This window comes from Fonsecaea pedrosoi (genome assembly GCF_000835455.1).
Source record: "Fonsecaea pedrosoi CBS 271.37 unplaced genomic scaffold supercont1.4, whole genome shotgun sequence".
Lineage (NCBI taxonomy): Eukaryota > Fungi > Ascomycota > Eurotiomycetes > Chaetothyriales > Herpotrichiellaceae > Fonsecaea > Fonsecaea pedrosoi.
The window spans coordinates 4,116,772-4,129,190 of record NW_013550612.1 but is presented as its reverse complement, the minus strand read 5'-3'; the positions used below and the strand labels follow the sequence as shown (position 1 = coordinate 4,129,190).

General features: G+C 48.9%; 3 protein-coding genes across 3 annotated transcripts; 1 reads left to right on the top strand and 2 right to left on the bottom strand.

Moving 5' to 3' along the window:
• Window positions 1-415: 415 nt before the first annotated feature.
• Window positions 416-1,099, bottom strand: Z517_07296 (uncharacterized protein; the record flags this gene model as incomplete). The annotated part of the gene is made up of 2 exons (XM_013429034.1): window positions 416-611; window positions 756-1,099. The coding sequence occupies 2 exons, from the start codon at window positions 1,097-1,099 to the stop codon at window positions 416-418; spliced, it is 540 nt and encodes a 179-aa protein (XP_013284488.1).
• Window positions 1,100-1,956: 857 nt separating this feature from the next.
• Z517_07295 (uncharacterized protein) lies at window positions 1,957-7,036 on the bottom strand (the record flags this gene model as incomplete). Its single annotated transcript, XM_013429033.1, has 2 exons — window positions 1,957-6,927; window positions 6,983-7,036. 2 exons carry the CDS (start codon window positions 7,034-7,036, stop codon window positions 1,957-1,959), a joined length of 5,025 nt encoding a protein of 1,674 aa, XP_013284487.1.
• Window positions 7,037-8,406: 1,370 nt separating this feature from the next.
• On the top strand, window positions 8,407-11,188 carry Z517_07294 (uncharacterized protein; the record flags this gene model as incomplete). The annotated part of the gene is made up of 3 exons (XM_013429032.1): window positions 8,407-8,733; window positions 8,781-9,382; window positions 9,430-11,188. The coding sequence occupies 3 exons, from the start codon at window positions 8,407-8,409 to the stop codon at window positions 11,186-11,188; spliced, it is 2,688 nt and encodes an 895-aa protein (XP_013284486.1).
• Between the last annotated feature and the right edge of the window lie 1,231 nt (window positions 11,189-12,419).

Genomic DNA, 12,419 nt, shown 5'->3' with positions numbered 1-12,419 from the left:
TTGTGGCAGCGACCAGTCTGCTGTTGATGTCCTCAGTCTTGGGGTTTTGCAGAACAGGTCGCCGTTTCGAGTTCCCCGCTCGATTTATTTCCTTTCGCAAAACCCCTTCTGCCACTTCAGGGCCCTTGTCCAGACCCCTTTATCTTGCTCTCGGGTTGAACCCATACACTAGGCCCCCTCAAGAGTGTATGTGACACTTTTATTTCCAATAGCTCGAACAAGATGTCCAAGATCCTTGATCGCCAGCATGACCAGATTCTTCTCCAGTAGACACGGAGAGGTTTTACTAGCGAGCCCAGTCGTCCAAGGGGTTCCCACTTGTCATCGGCTTGGCCATCAAATCTTGAGCTGGCCGCTTCGAGTGCCTGAAGCACCTCAGGCATGGAAGAGAAATTTCCACACCAGCAACCCTGCATTATCGCGCCAAACGGCAGATGATCGACTTGCGGGAATTGGCCATTCGTATATCGTTGTTCGACGAGGCGTCTTCGATCGTCCAGTGTTTCAAGTTCATGGTACGGGGTTTTTTGCCTGTCATGATTTCGTATAACAAGCAGCCGTACGCGAAAATGTCGGTCTTCTGACTGATTGGCGATATTGGTCGTCGGTAACTGAATCACTCATAACACGATGTAGCTTCTTCGCCGTCAATGCTGCAACCTTCGAAATCGATGATTTTTAAACAATCTCTGACTAAGATCATGTTGTTACAACCAAGGTCAGCATAAACTATCCCATTCTGATGCATATATCACGTTCCTTCTGCAGCGTCCATTGACCAGCGAACTCTTCTGCACAACGGAATTTGATCTGCATTCGTCTGTTGATACAATGTCCGAAGGGGCTGCCCGCGTTCGGGGACTATGGAATCCTCCTCTGTGGCGCCTAGATATCTCACAATATTTGGATGTGAGCCGAGGCGGGCAAACGCGCGACGCTCAACATCAGCGTCGTTCTCCTCGCCATAGTATTCTTTCAGAATTCTTTCCTCGTCAATCCCGTAAACAATTCTTGATTTGCCAGCAGCGAGGAACTCGAGGTTGTCAAGATCTAGAGATATTCTGGGATTGGTATCTTGGTCGCTTTGCGGGTGATGCATTTCGAGGTAAGAAGACAGAACATCTCACTCGATCGGTGGAGACATGTACGATACAGCAATGCGGGTAAATGGAGTCTTTGTTTTGTTGTCTTCATATTATAGTTGCCAAGCATTGCCGAGTTTAGAAAAAGCTCGAGGTTAATATTAAATTGAAATCCCTGGCCGCCGGGCCTCCCTGGGGCCCAGACCCTAGATGAAAGCACGCAAAACACCAATACCGAGGTGCTGTCGTGCACTATCGTATACTAGCTGTGCACGACACGCTTGCACTATGGTTTCGTCTAGTCTTTCTATTAGTAGTTTGCGGTTTTGCGTGTTGCGCCTTGTCAGCCTTGTGCGGATTTACTGTAGAGATGACCTCAAGCAGCAGCTCTACTCAACCCACTTTACGCATTGCACATCTCTCAGGATGAAGGATCAATGTGATTATCCCAGCGAAGTAGAGGGCTGAAAGATGTCGAGCCCGTACATAATAAAACTTCGGGAACTTCCAATTCGTTTTGCCTTTTGTCTGTTGCTGCTCCTTTCCTCGGCCTCGCTCGTCTTATTCTACTGGAGACAATTATACCGCCCAACTCAGCTGAAACTACAAAAACAATGAGCCCGCCGAAACCATTGGGACCATTACGCATTGTCGTCTTGAAAGATTCAGAAGTTTGCCAACGTCGAGTCGTCAAAGAAAAAAACGGCATCCCCACGGAACGATATCTTGTGCCAACCGCAGCTCCATGCGATTGCAGCCAAAACAGAACTCCAAAACGATATCCATATGCACATCCATCTCATATCTCATCCAACCATGTCCCACTCAACTGTCTCGGTGCTTCATCCATCCAACCGTCGCCATTGTTACATAATCACTCGTCCGAAAATGCCGCCGAGGAACCATCGTCACGGAAACCGGTATCCTCATCGTCCTCATCGTCATCAAAAGTGTAGACGCTAGGCTTCTTTGCAGTCACCGCTCGCCTGGCCGGCCTCACCGCCGGTTTCTTTGCAACCGGTTCGTCCGACTCGGAGGCTGAAGGTGACTTCAGAATATCATCTGCCAGAGCATCCATGTCGTCATCCGAATCCACCACTTTCTTCTTTGCAAGTCTTTTAGCATAAGCCTTGGCGACTGGAGATTGTTCCACCTTCTTTGTCGCCGCCGGTTTCTTCGGCGCCGCCTTCTTTGTTTTCACTGGCTCATCCTTCACTGGCTTTTTGGCAGGTCCCTTCTTATTTGCTTTAGGCGGAGCGACATCGCTCTCGCTATCGTCGCTAACAATATTCTTTGTCTTCTTGGTTACAGGCTTCTTCGTGGGCTTCGTTGGAGCTTCATCTTCGTCGGAATCCTGGACAAAATTGGTGTCATCCTTATTTGTCACAATGATTGATCTTCTCGGTGACTGTTGGGGAGCAAGCATCTTGTAGTCGGTCTCATCATCTGAAAGATCCATCGAGGCTTTTGCAGCTGGCTTAAGAGCCGGCTTAAAACCGTGACTGCTGCCTGGACGAGAAACAGAATTGGAGAAAAGGGCACGCGCTTCAGCACCGCTATCGGTACTGAGATTGCTTGGTAGACCTTTCACCATGTCGCCAAGATCAGCGAGCAGGTCATCTCCATTGTCACTCTCAGAGTCACTCAACAATGCATAGTTTGTCGGCTTTTTGGTGACCGCACGTGCTTGCCGGGGTGCAGCTTTGGGGATAGGGTTCTCATGGTCAGACTCGTCCTTGACACCGTTGGCAAAGCCATCATCGCCAGACTTTGCACCGCCGTCCTCTGGCTCCTCAATAGGGTCACTGGCACCATCAGTATACATGGCTCGCTTCTCCAAAGCATTCTTCAAGGCATTGGTCTTCGGCGCAGCATACGCTGTAATGGAGCGCTGTTTTGCAACCTGAACTGGCTTCGGAGCAGGCGCACTCTTCTTTGCCTTGGGAGCAGACTCCTGGAAATCAGAGTCGTCATCCCACGCATCTCCGAGCCCTTTTCGCTTCTTGATGGTGGGCTTTGTCGTTGCTGCTGTAGCAAACTTCTTCGAGACTCGACGGCCCTTGCGGATGTTGCGCTTGCGGTTGTGCTCGTCCTCCAGCTGGAACCTCCATTCCGCAATGAATTCGTCAAGGTCATGTTTCCAGAGATCCTCTTTCGATTTCTTCATGAGAACATCGATTTCCTCCTCTTTGTCCCCGATCTGTCGTTGAAGTCTCTCAACTCGCTCTTGTGTCAGGGACCACAGAGCCATGCCGAGAAGATAGTCGTAGGCGCTGGCGTCAACCGAATCTTCTTCGGTATCATCCTCATCGACAACGGGCTCGGTCTCACCTTGTTTAGCTGCATCTTGCGTCTTTGGGAACGCATCAAAGCCAAGCTTTTGAAGTTCTGCAATGAGCACAGCCTTTTTCTTCTTGGAGATACTCAGTTTCCCATCAATTATCATCTGAATAAACCGAGCTTGATTCATGAGCCGTCTGAGGTCCTTCTGCATTTCTTGCAAAAGCCACTCCTTGCGCTTGGCATACAATTGCAGACGATAGCTGTAGAATTCGTCCATGATGGCTTCGACATTCGCATATTTTGTGATACGGCCTTCTGGATCAAACGCCACAAGATTTGACGTTGCCACTGACCTTGTGAGTTTGAACTTTTCCACAAGGCCTTCCTCAAGGGCCGACTTCATGTGCTTCTCGTCCAGTTGGATGATGAAATGTACCGTGTCATGGGTATTGTAATCTTTGTAGTCCTTAATGAACGATGGGGTCTTCTCTGCTTTGAGGATCTCTTCCAAGCGGTCTTTGAAATCTTGCGTCCATGTGCGGATAGGCAATTCTGTTATCTCAACTTCAGTGTCACCAGATTGGCGGATAATACCACTGAATTGATATCTATCAGGCCCAGTAGCCTTGACCTCACCCTTGAATCCGCGGAACCAGGGTTGCATAGGCTTCCACTCTTCACCGGCCATTCTTCGTTTCAGGTTTTCCACAATGTCTTCTGGATTGTAGTTCGGAATGGAAGAGCTCCAGCCCGTGCCGATACCATCGGCACCGTTGACAAGGACCATGGGGACGATCGGTACGTATACCTCAGGTTCAATCTTCTTGTCATCATCAAGGTTGTAGGAGAGCAGGGGTTCGTCGGCTTGGTGGAATAGTTTCCTTGCAAAGGGCGATAACCGGGTGAAAATGTAACGGGCGCTTGCAGAATCGCTACCGCCCTGGTTTCGGGTACCAAATTGGCCCGAAGGTTCCAATAAGTTGACGTTGTTCGATCCGACAAAGTTTTGCGCTAATCCAACAATAGTCTGCTGGAGAGATGTTTCACCGTGGTGATACGCCGTCAAACCACCAACCATACCCGCCAGCTCAGCAACCTTCATATCCTTCTTTAAATTGCGCTTGAAGCAGGCATACATGACTTTTCGCTGACCGGGCTTCAGACCATCCACCACTGAGGGGATGGATCGGATGTTGTCGGCCATACTGAACAGGATTAGCTCTTTGTTGACAAAATCGGTGTAAGAAATGTTTTTGGTTGTGTGGTCCAGAAACGTCCCTGGCTTGAATTGCCGCAGCCACTCCTTTCGCTCGTCCGCCTTCTTCTTGGAAAAAGCAAGTTCGATCAAAGCAGCTTCGTCATCCTTCATGACGTCGAACTCTTTGTGATGCTTGTCGATGTCATTGAAGTATTGCTGAGCATCTTCTGCCGTGCTTGTTCCCAACCCTTTGTAGTATTTGTTCTCCCATCCACGTTCGTGCTTATGAGCTTCTTTCCATGCCTCATACTCTGGCATGGTGTAGAAAGAGCGAGATTGGGTCGGATTCTTTGGGTCGCCCTTCCACACCTTGACAATGGGCGTAATGAACTCGACCAAAAATTGGGGGATCTTTAGCAGGCTAGGGAATTGAACTTGCAAGAAGTTTATCAACAACCCTTTGATATGACTTCCATCATGATCTTGATCCGTCATGATCATGAGATGTCCATATCGGAGACCATTGGTGTCGGTGTATACCTTCTTGTGCTGCAGACCCAGGAAGTTCTTGATGTTTTGAATCTCAGCATTTTTGGAGATCTGGTCAATAGAAGCATCTCGGACGTTGAGAAGCTTGCCTCGTAGCGGGAACACACCAAATAGGTCAGGACCGACCACGGAACGTCCTGCCATCGCAAGACTTTTTGCCGAATCACCTTCGGTCAAAATCAAAGTACATTTGTGCCCTTCTCTCGTGCCAGCCTTATTTGCATCGGTTAATTTCGGGTTGTTCATTCGGCTTCGTTTGCTCCCGTCGGATTTCTTGAGGATCTGGTCGGCTTTTTGCTGTGCAAAGTGAAGAATGTTGCTGACGACTTCGGTTTTTGCAACCTTCTTCATAAATTCGTCGGAAATCTGACATTTGCTTCCAAACTGACTGGCTTTTGTGGTCAGTTGCTCTTTTGTCTGCGAAGTGAAAGCTGGATTGACAATAAGGGCGTTGACAAAAACGAAGATATGGTTGCGAATCTGATTTGGCTTCATTTGGGCACCGCCTTTGTTTCTTTTCTTGACAACGTCCATGAGACGGTTGACGATCTGGTCAGCAACATAATTGACATGTGTACCCCCTGAGGTAGTGGCGATTGAGTTGACGAATGACACCTGTTGGAACGAGCCATCAGACACGGCAAAGCCAATTTCCCAACGGGGATCGGGAGACTCTGTGATGATTTCAGAGTTGTCATTTGCCGCCTCCTCGCCTCGCTCCTTCTTGATGGCTTTGGTATACATTTCAATATATTTCTTGAAGTTTCTGATGGGAATCATGGTGCCGTTAAGCTTGACTTTGACCCCCTTACAGGTGCCAGCAAGATCATAAACTCGACGTTTGAAAAGCGCTTCGAGATCGTCATCCATGGCCGTCATGCCGAATTTCGCAAAGTCGGGGTAAAATGTCACTTTGGTATAGTCTTCCCCTTTGGAATCAGTAATCTTGGCCTTTCCCATCTCGGACATATTCTTGGTCCAAGTCTGCTTGTATTTCTTCTTCTGCTTGGAGTCGGAGGTCTCTATTGTAAATTCCGTGCTGAAGATGTTGGCGAGCTTCGCACCGTAGCCATTTCTGCCACCGGTGATCTTTTGTTCGTTGTCGTCGTAATTTGAGCCGGTCAAAAGATGGCCGAAAATCATCTCTGGAATGTAGATTTTTTCTTTCGAATGAATCTCGATAGGTATACCACGGCCATTGTTCCACACGCTGACCTCCCCCTTTTCACGGTCGACTGTCACACGGATCTCATCCATCTTCTTGTCATTTTGCTTGTTGTCTGCAGCATTGACCAAGATCTCGTCGAAGATCTTGAAGATACCGGGAACGAAAGATATTTCGCGAAACTCCATGCAGTCTTGCTCTGTGTTGTAAACCCACATTTGTCTCTCTGTGCGCTCGACTGAGCCAATGTAGGTGTCGGGACGCTTGATGATGTGTTCCAACTGCGTGAGTTTCTGGTATTGCTCTGAGACGCGCTTCTTCTTCTTTTGAGGCTGTGGAGAATCGCTCGCTCCATCGAGGCCTAAAGCTTCATTGACGACATCACCGAGAGGTTTCTTGTGGCTCCCTTTGACCGGGTTTGGGTTTGGCTTTGCCTTCTTTGCCTGTGGAGGAGTGTCTTCAAGCAGGGACTCATCGTTGAAGGGGTTACCGGCCTCATCATCTGAGGCCTCATCTTCCGAGTCTTTCTTTGCGCGCTTCTTAGGAACGGTGGTCTTTGGCTTCGGGCCAGGTTTCGCTTTTGGAGCTGCTGCCTTCTTTGTCGCGGGCTTGGTCTCAGAGGCTTTCTTGACGGGTTTGGTCTTGGGTTTCTGAGTAGCTTTGTTAGAACTGCGTTCCACTCTTGGAAAACGCGCTGGAACATACAGTAGCGGGTTCAAAGTCCGAGCCATCATCAATGTCGAAAATTGAGGAGTCCATCACGCCGGTGTAATCGGAGAGAAAGGTGAATCAGGAACGCCCAGCAGTTGGGTCGAGGAAAATGCGGCTGTCAATACATGCGGCGCAGAGAGATGTTACTATCTCTCTTATCTTGACGGTTCTGGAAGACTCAGCAGTGCATTTTCTGATACGCCAGTGCAGTTGTTGACCTTGTAAACAACGACACAACCAACCTTGAAGGGGAGTAGAGAAGCCCCACAGTCGCCAAGAGCTCGCGTCACAACTAAGCCTATATAGGAAATACCTATCCTGAACTATCTCTAATACGAAAGTACTGCATTTTCCCGCTCTTCAAAGCCAGTTGAATGTTTTCATGGGACGACTATCTATCACATCGACGATTCATAAAGTACTATGCGAGTCTGCAAATTAGTGGCAACACAATCGATGATAGTTTGTGACATTGCCTGTGCTGTGGCAACGAGCCATTGTTAGCCCCTTAAAACTGTTGCTCCATATTCGAAAGTCTGAACCGCGGGTCTGCAACTAAGTGTCCAATAGTTCTGTGCCGCGGACTTTGCAGTGTCGCCCCAGTTCAACAATAATAATACTCCGAACATGAGGTATTGATCTTTGTCAGATCGAGTTTCGACTAACTGCAGTAATTCATAGGTAGCCCTTTCTTCGTCTGGGGCAGTAACTCATCGCGTGACATTCGCTCCTCGTTACTGCACTTGCGGCTTTAGAAGTGTGTCAGAATGCTTCGCCAATACGGCCACCCATCAACACCACCACCACCACCTCCTCCTCCTCCCCGCAACGCCATTGACGCGTTTCTTCTCCAAGGCGCGCTCTTGAAAACTCACCCTTCCTGCAGGGCCACAATATTTGAGTATACACAATCTGTAAAGAGTTCCATGCAGGGACAATATACATCATATGGCGTCCTTCCTTCTCATGATTTAGGACTCGGTACTCTGGGAGCATGCAGAGAGCCGAAATTGCATGAATGGTGGGCAATCAAAGCATTGGGTGTGGACAATTTGGCGGGCACGGCGGACTAGTGCCGAATCCATAGTTTCGAAGCCCCCTGGCCCACTACTGCTTCAAACATGTCCGACCTAAAGTACCTATGGACTGTGCTCGCTTTCCTCCTCCCCTTCATCGTCCTTGACGATAGCCATTCCTTGCTTCTTTGCATCGCACTCCCCTCGCACGGTCGCTGGCAGACCTGGCGAGCAGTCTCTCGTTGTAATATCTGCGGGCCGTCACAGCTTCCCAAGTATCAACCACTCCAAGTGCTCACTCTTTCGCCCTTGGAATCTGGGCCTCTCTTATCACCCCCGCCTCGTATATCGCTATTTCTATAAGGGTGACAGACTGCCTTAGAGCTCCCAGGAACAACCGACATGGCCGAAGTTGAAGCCATCCCGCCAGTCCCTTCCGAGACCATGCTCGAGAATGGAAGTGATATAGAACCCGAGAATGTACCTCTACCTCACAGTTCAATGGTCTCAGTGCGACTGTCGGATATACCCTTTGATCCCGATCTCGACATCATCGCTGAACCAGACATCTCTCAAGAGGCCTCGCAGCCTCGCAGCGGTCCGCCCTCATCTCGCACCAGTCGATCCTCTTCCCATACTTCCGAAAGCTCAATTTCGCTAAATTCTGTTAACTGGGAGGGTCTTGAAAAATCGGAGGAACAGGAACAGAGGGATGAAGCCACGGATGAGGTGAGCTCTCGATATCTCTGGCTATAACTGCGGCTAACAAGAGGTAGTCGACGACGTTGTTGCTGGCGCGTTTGGAGAAGGAGAATGCAGCATTAGCCACCAATCCTAAAGCCGGCATCACAACGCCTTCGCGCCCGCGCAAAAACACCCGCCCTCCTTCGGTACAGCAGCTCAAACGAATGGTCGATGGTCCCCAGCGCCAATCTTTGAGGTATTCGCTACTTCCTGCTCCTCCCATGACAGAATTGGAATTTTGGGCAGCATTGGTTCAAGATTATACTCAAACAGCCCAACGACTACCCACTCTGACATCCAACAAGATTCGAGGAGGTGTACCACCACCGCTACGTGGTGTTGTCTGGCCCAGTATTGCTCAAGCTCACGATGGATTTCTACATTCAGAATATCAGAGACTCTCCAATGAGCCTTCGCCTTACGATGGATTGATTGGAAAAGATGTGGGCAGGAGCTTTCCCAACGTGGACATGTTTAGGGAGAAGGACGGCGATGGCCAGAGAATGCTCGGCAAAGTCTTGAAAGCTTTCTCACTTTACGACAGCAAAATCGGGTATTGCCAGGGCCTTGGATTCGTCGTTGGGCCACTCCTGATGCACATGAGCGAACCGGAAGCTTTTTGCATCCTTGTTAGGTCTGAACACCGCTCCTTTTTCATTGAGAAAGCTGACACCAATGTAGGCTTATGGAAAATTATGACCTGCGTTCATGTTATTTACCCGATTTGTCTGGACTACATCTTCGAATATACCAGTTCCAGCAACTTTTGATTCGACACTTACCACAACTGGCGGCTCATCTTGAGGAGTTAAAGGTCGAACCATTATATGTGTCACAATGGTTCCTGTCATTTTTCGCCGTCACCTGTCCACTCCCTATGCTTCTCAGAATTTACGATGTGATATTGTCCGAAGGAGCAACAGAAACGCTGATGAGGGTTGCGTTGTCACTGATGCAACGGAACCAGAAGAAGCTACTTGCCTCCACCGAATTTGAGGACGCGATGCAGTTTTTGCTGTCGAGAAGTCTCTGGGACACTTATGCACAGCATGCAGATGATCTGGTATCGGACTTTGTGTCATTGACTGGGTTGGTGAGCCGAGAGTCCCTTGACTCACTGGAGGCAAATTTCAGGCACTCGCTGAACTTAACGGCGGCACCCTCATTGAAAGGTGCCGTGTCCTCGTTCCTGGGGAGATTCTGGGCAGGCTCGTCCCACGCGCCATCTAGATCCCAGAATCTGAGTCTTACAATCCCAGGAAATAACAAGTCGGTTCGGAAATCGTCCTCAGGACAAAGTCTGACATCGACCCTTAACTCGCTTGAGACAACCAACACAGACATCAGTACACTTGCCACAGATATCTCGGAAGAAGCACCGCCGAAATCGACCGTATCCGCTGCCACCAGCGTCCATTCTGCAATCGTACCTACTCCCGATTCCAGCAATCGCAATCTCCATAACCAGATCGAAGATTTGCTTACAGAACTTTCCAAAGTTCAACGGCAGCATGTGGAACTTGCCCAAGAGCTTCAGAAAGAGCGAGAAGAACGTGAAGAGGATCGGCAGATTGCCCGGAAATTGCTGGAGCGACTACAACGGCAGACGACCGATATCAGAGAATTGGTGGATGTGGATAACTCGGAGGCCACAGACGAAGATATGGAACTTGACATTCTCATGGCTCAGGCTGAATGTCAACTGTGTCGGGACGGCTCCAAGCGACTATCCGTGTCGCAATCCAAACACCAGCTCCGCGACGCAGTTTCGGAGTTGAAGGAGAAGCATGATGCCGAGGTAACGAGGTGTCGAGATCTCATGAGACAACTTGACGAGCGAGAAGCAGAGCAAAACACTCTCAAAGAGCAGCTGCGAGATGCTCGAGCTCGGATTCAGGATGCGCATCGTGACAAGCAGCGTTTGGAAAGGACGGTCAGCGAGTTGCGCTCCCGCAATAACTCGGTGCCAGACTCACCTGCCGACCTCTACACCCCTGTCACTGAATTCCCAGACCTGAAGTTGCCTCCCCCAAAATCTGGACTGCGAGAGCTGAAATTGGGCAAACCGGAATTGCCCCGATCAAGCAGTGTTGGGCCTTACTCTAAGCGTTCAAGCAGCCTCAACGCCCAAGCCGTCCTCGCCACTGAAAACCACGAGCCCATCTCGAATGATACACTACTGCTGGAGTTGGTGAATGCCAAGACAGCTGAGGCGGTGGCACGACAGGAGTTGGAGGAGACCAAAGGAAAGCTAGATGCCTTGCGCAAGATCTTGGGTGGATCGACATCCTCCCCTACGACGCGAGCCAGTGCGACCGAGTCACCAACGACGCCTGCTGTGGCGGCAAGTCAGCCACCAAAAGAAACTCCCAAATCTACACATGCACCGACGGCAAGCACCGGAGGATTTTTCAGTGGATGGGGAAAGCGAGGGAGCTAACGACAATTCCACCACTGCCTCCATTCTTCTACGTACTCATTTAATTGATGATCTAGACAGCCATTTGAATCAACTCATGACTCCAATCTCGACGTTTGACTGTCAATCTTCCTACTTATTCATGCATCTGGGATTGTGATCCTGCATTTTAGCGTCGCTGACCGAAATTGGAGACCGCTTCCCCAACAAGGCTGACGCCCCTTTCCTAACAGTAATGTTGGCCTGGCACTCGGGCATGGAGTATATAGGTAAGTAAGTCGTGCTCTTTCTCGGCCCTATCATGACTACTTAGCTAATACTCTAAGATCACTATTATAGTTGACTTGTACAAGCCACTTATATACTCTGCCCTCATCCCCAGTATAAAGAACAACATGGCCGGAGGGTTCAGCTTCAGTAAATTCATTCCACTACGGATCACCCCTGACAACACAAATCATGTTGAATATGTGGCTGGCCTGATTGTGATGCTCTTCATCATAGGGCTATCATTATCAATAATAGTCAGGTCCGTCAATTTGCCATATGGAAAAGAACTATTAAGTAAGTTCAAGTGGTAATAGGAAAAAGGATTGTATGCTCCAATGCTAGTGACCTTTGAGCTGGAGGTAACTAATTCTCACTGACAGACATGATTCACTTGGGTTTGTTATGCTAAGTAGTGATTTTCCTCGCACATTATCAAAACAAAAGAAAGAAAGAAATTTCACAAGGAAACAAATAAGTATTTTTCTTTGACCCTGAATTGAACCCCCTCCCTATATACACACACATACTCCACTTATCTCAGGTTGCAAAAACTCACGTATGAGAAAACCCGACCCTCTGGTAAGGTTTTATTTTTTCCTTTAGCATATTCAAAATGGTAAACAGAAGAGGACGCTTCCGTGTCCATCGTGCCTTCTACAATCCCATGATCATTTCCTTTTCCCTTTCCCTGAACTCCTGCGCAAGAGATGAACCTATGATCATACCTGAAGTTACCATGACTTTTGATCGAGGGAGATGCTCGCTTAGTAGAGTTCCTACAACAGCAGATTGAATGGACTTCAGGGTATTCTCAGTCGGCGGCGACTTAGGTAGATGGGATCCAGAAAGGATGATCAATGGTGAGAGTTTGAGGGCGTGTGAACAAGCCTTACACCAATGTACCATTGTACCAGCTCTTGAATTGCTGACAGAAATTTGTCCATTACAATATATATGGGTGTGATTTTCTTTTCCCCCTTTG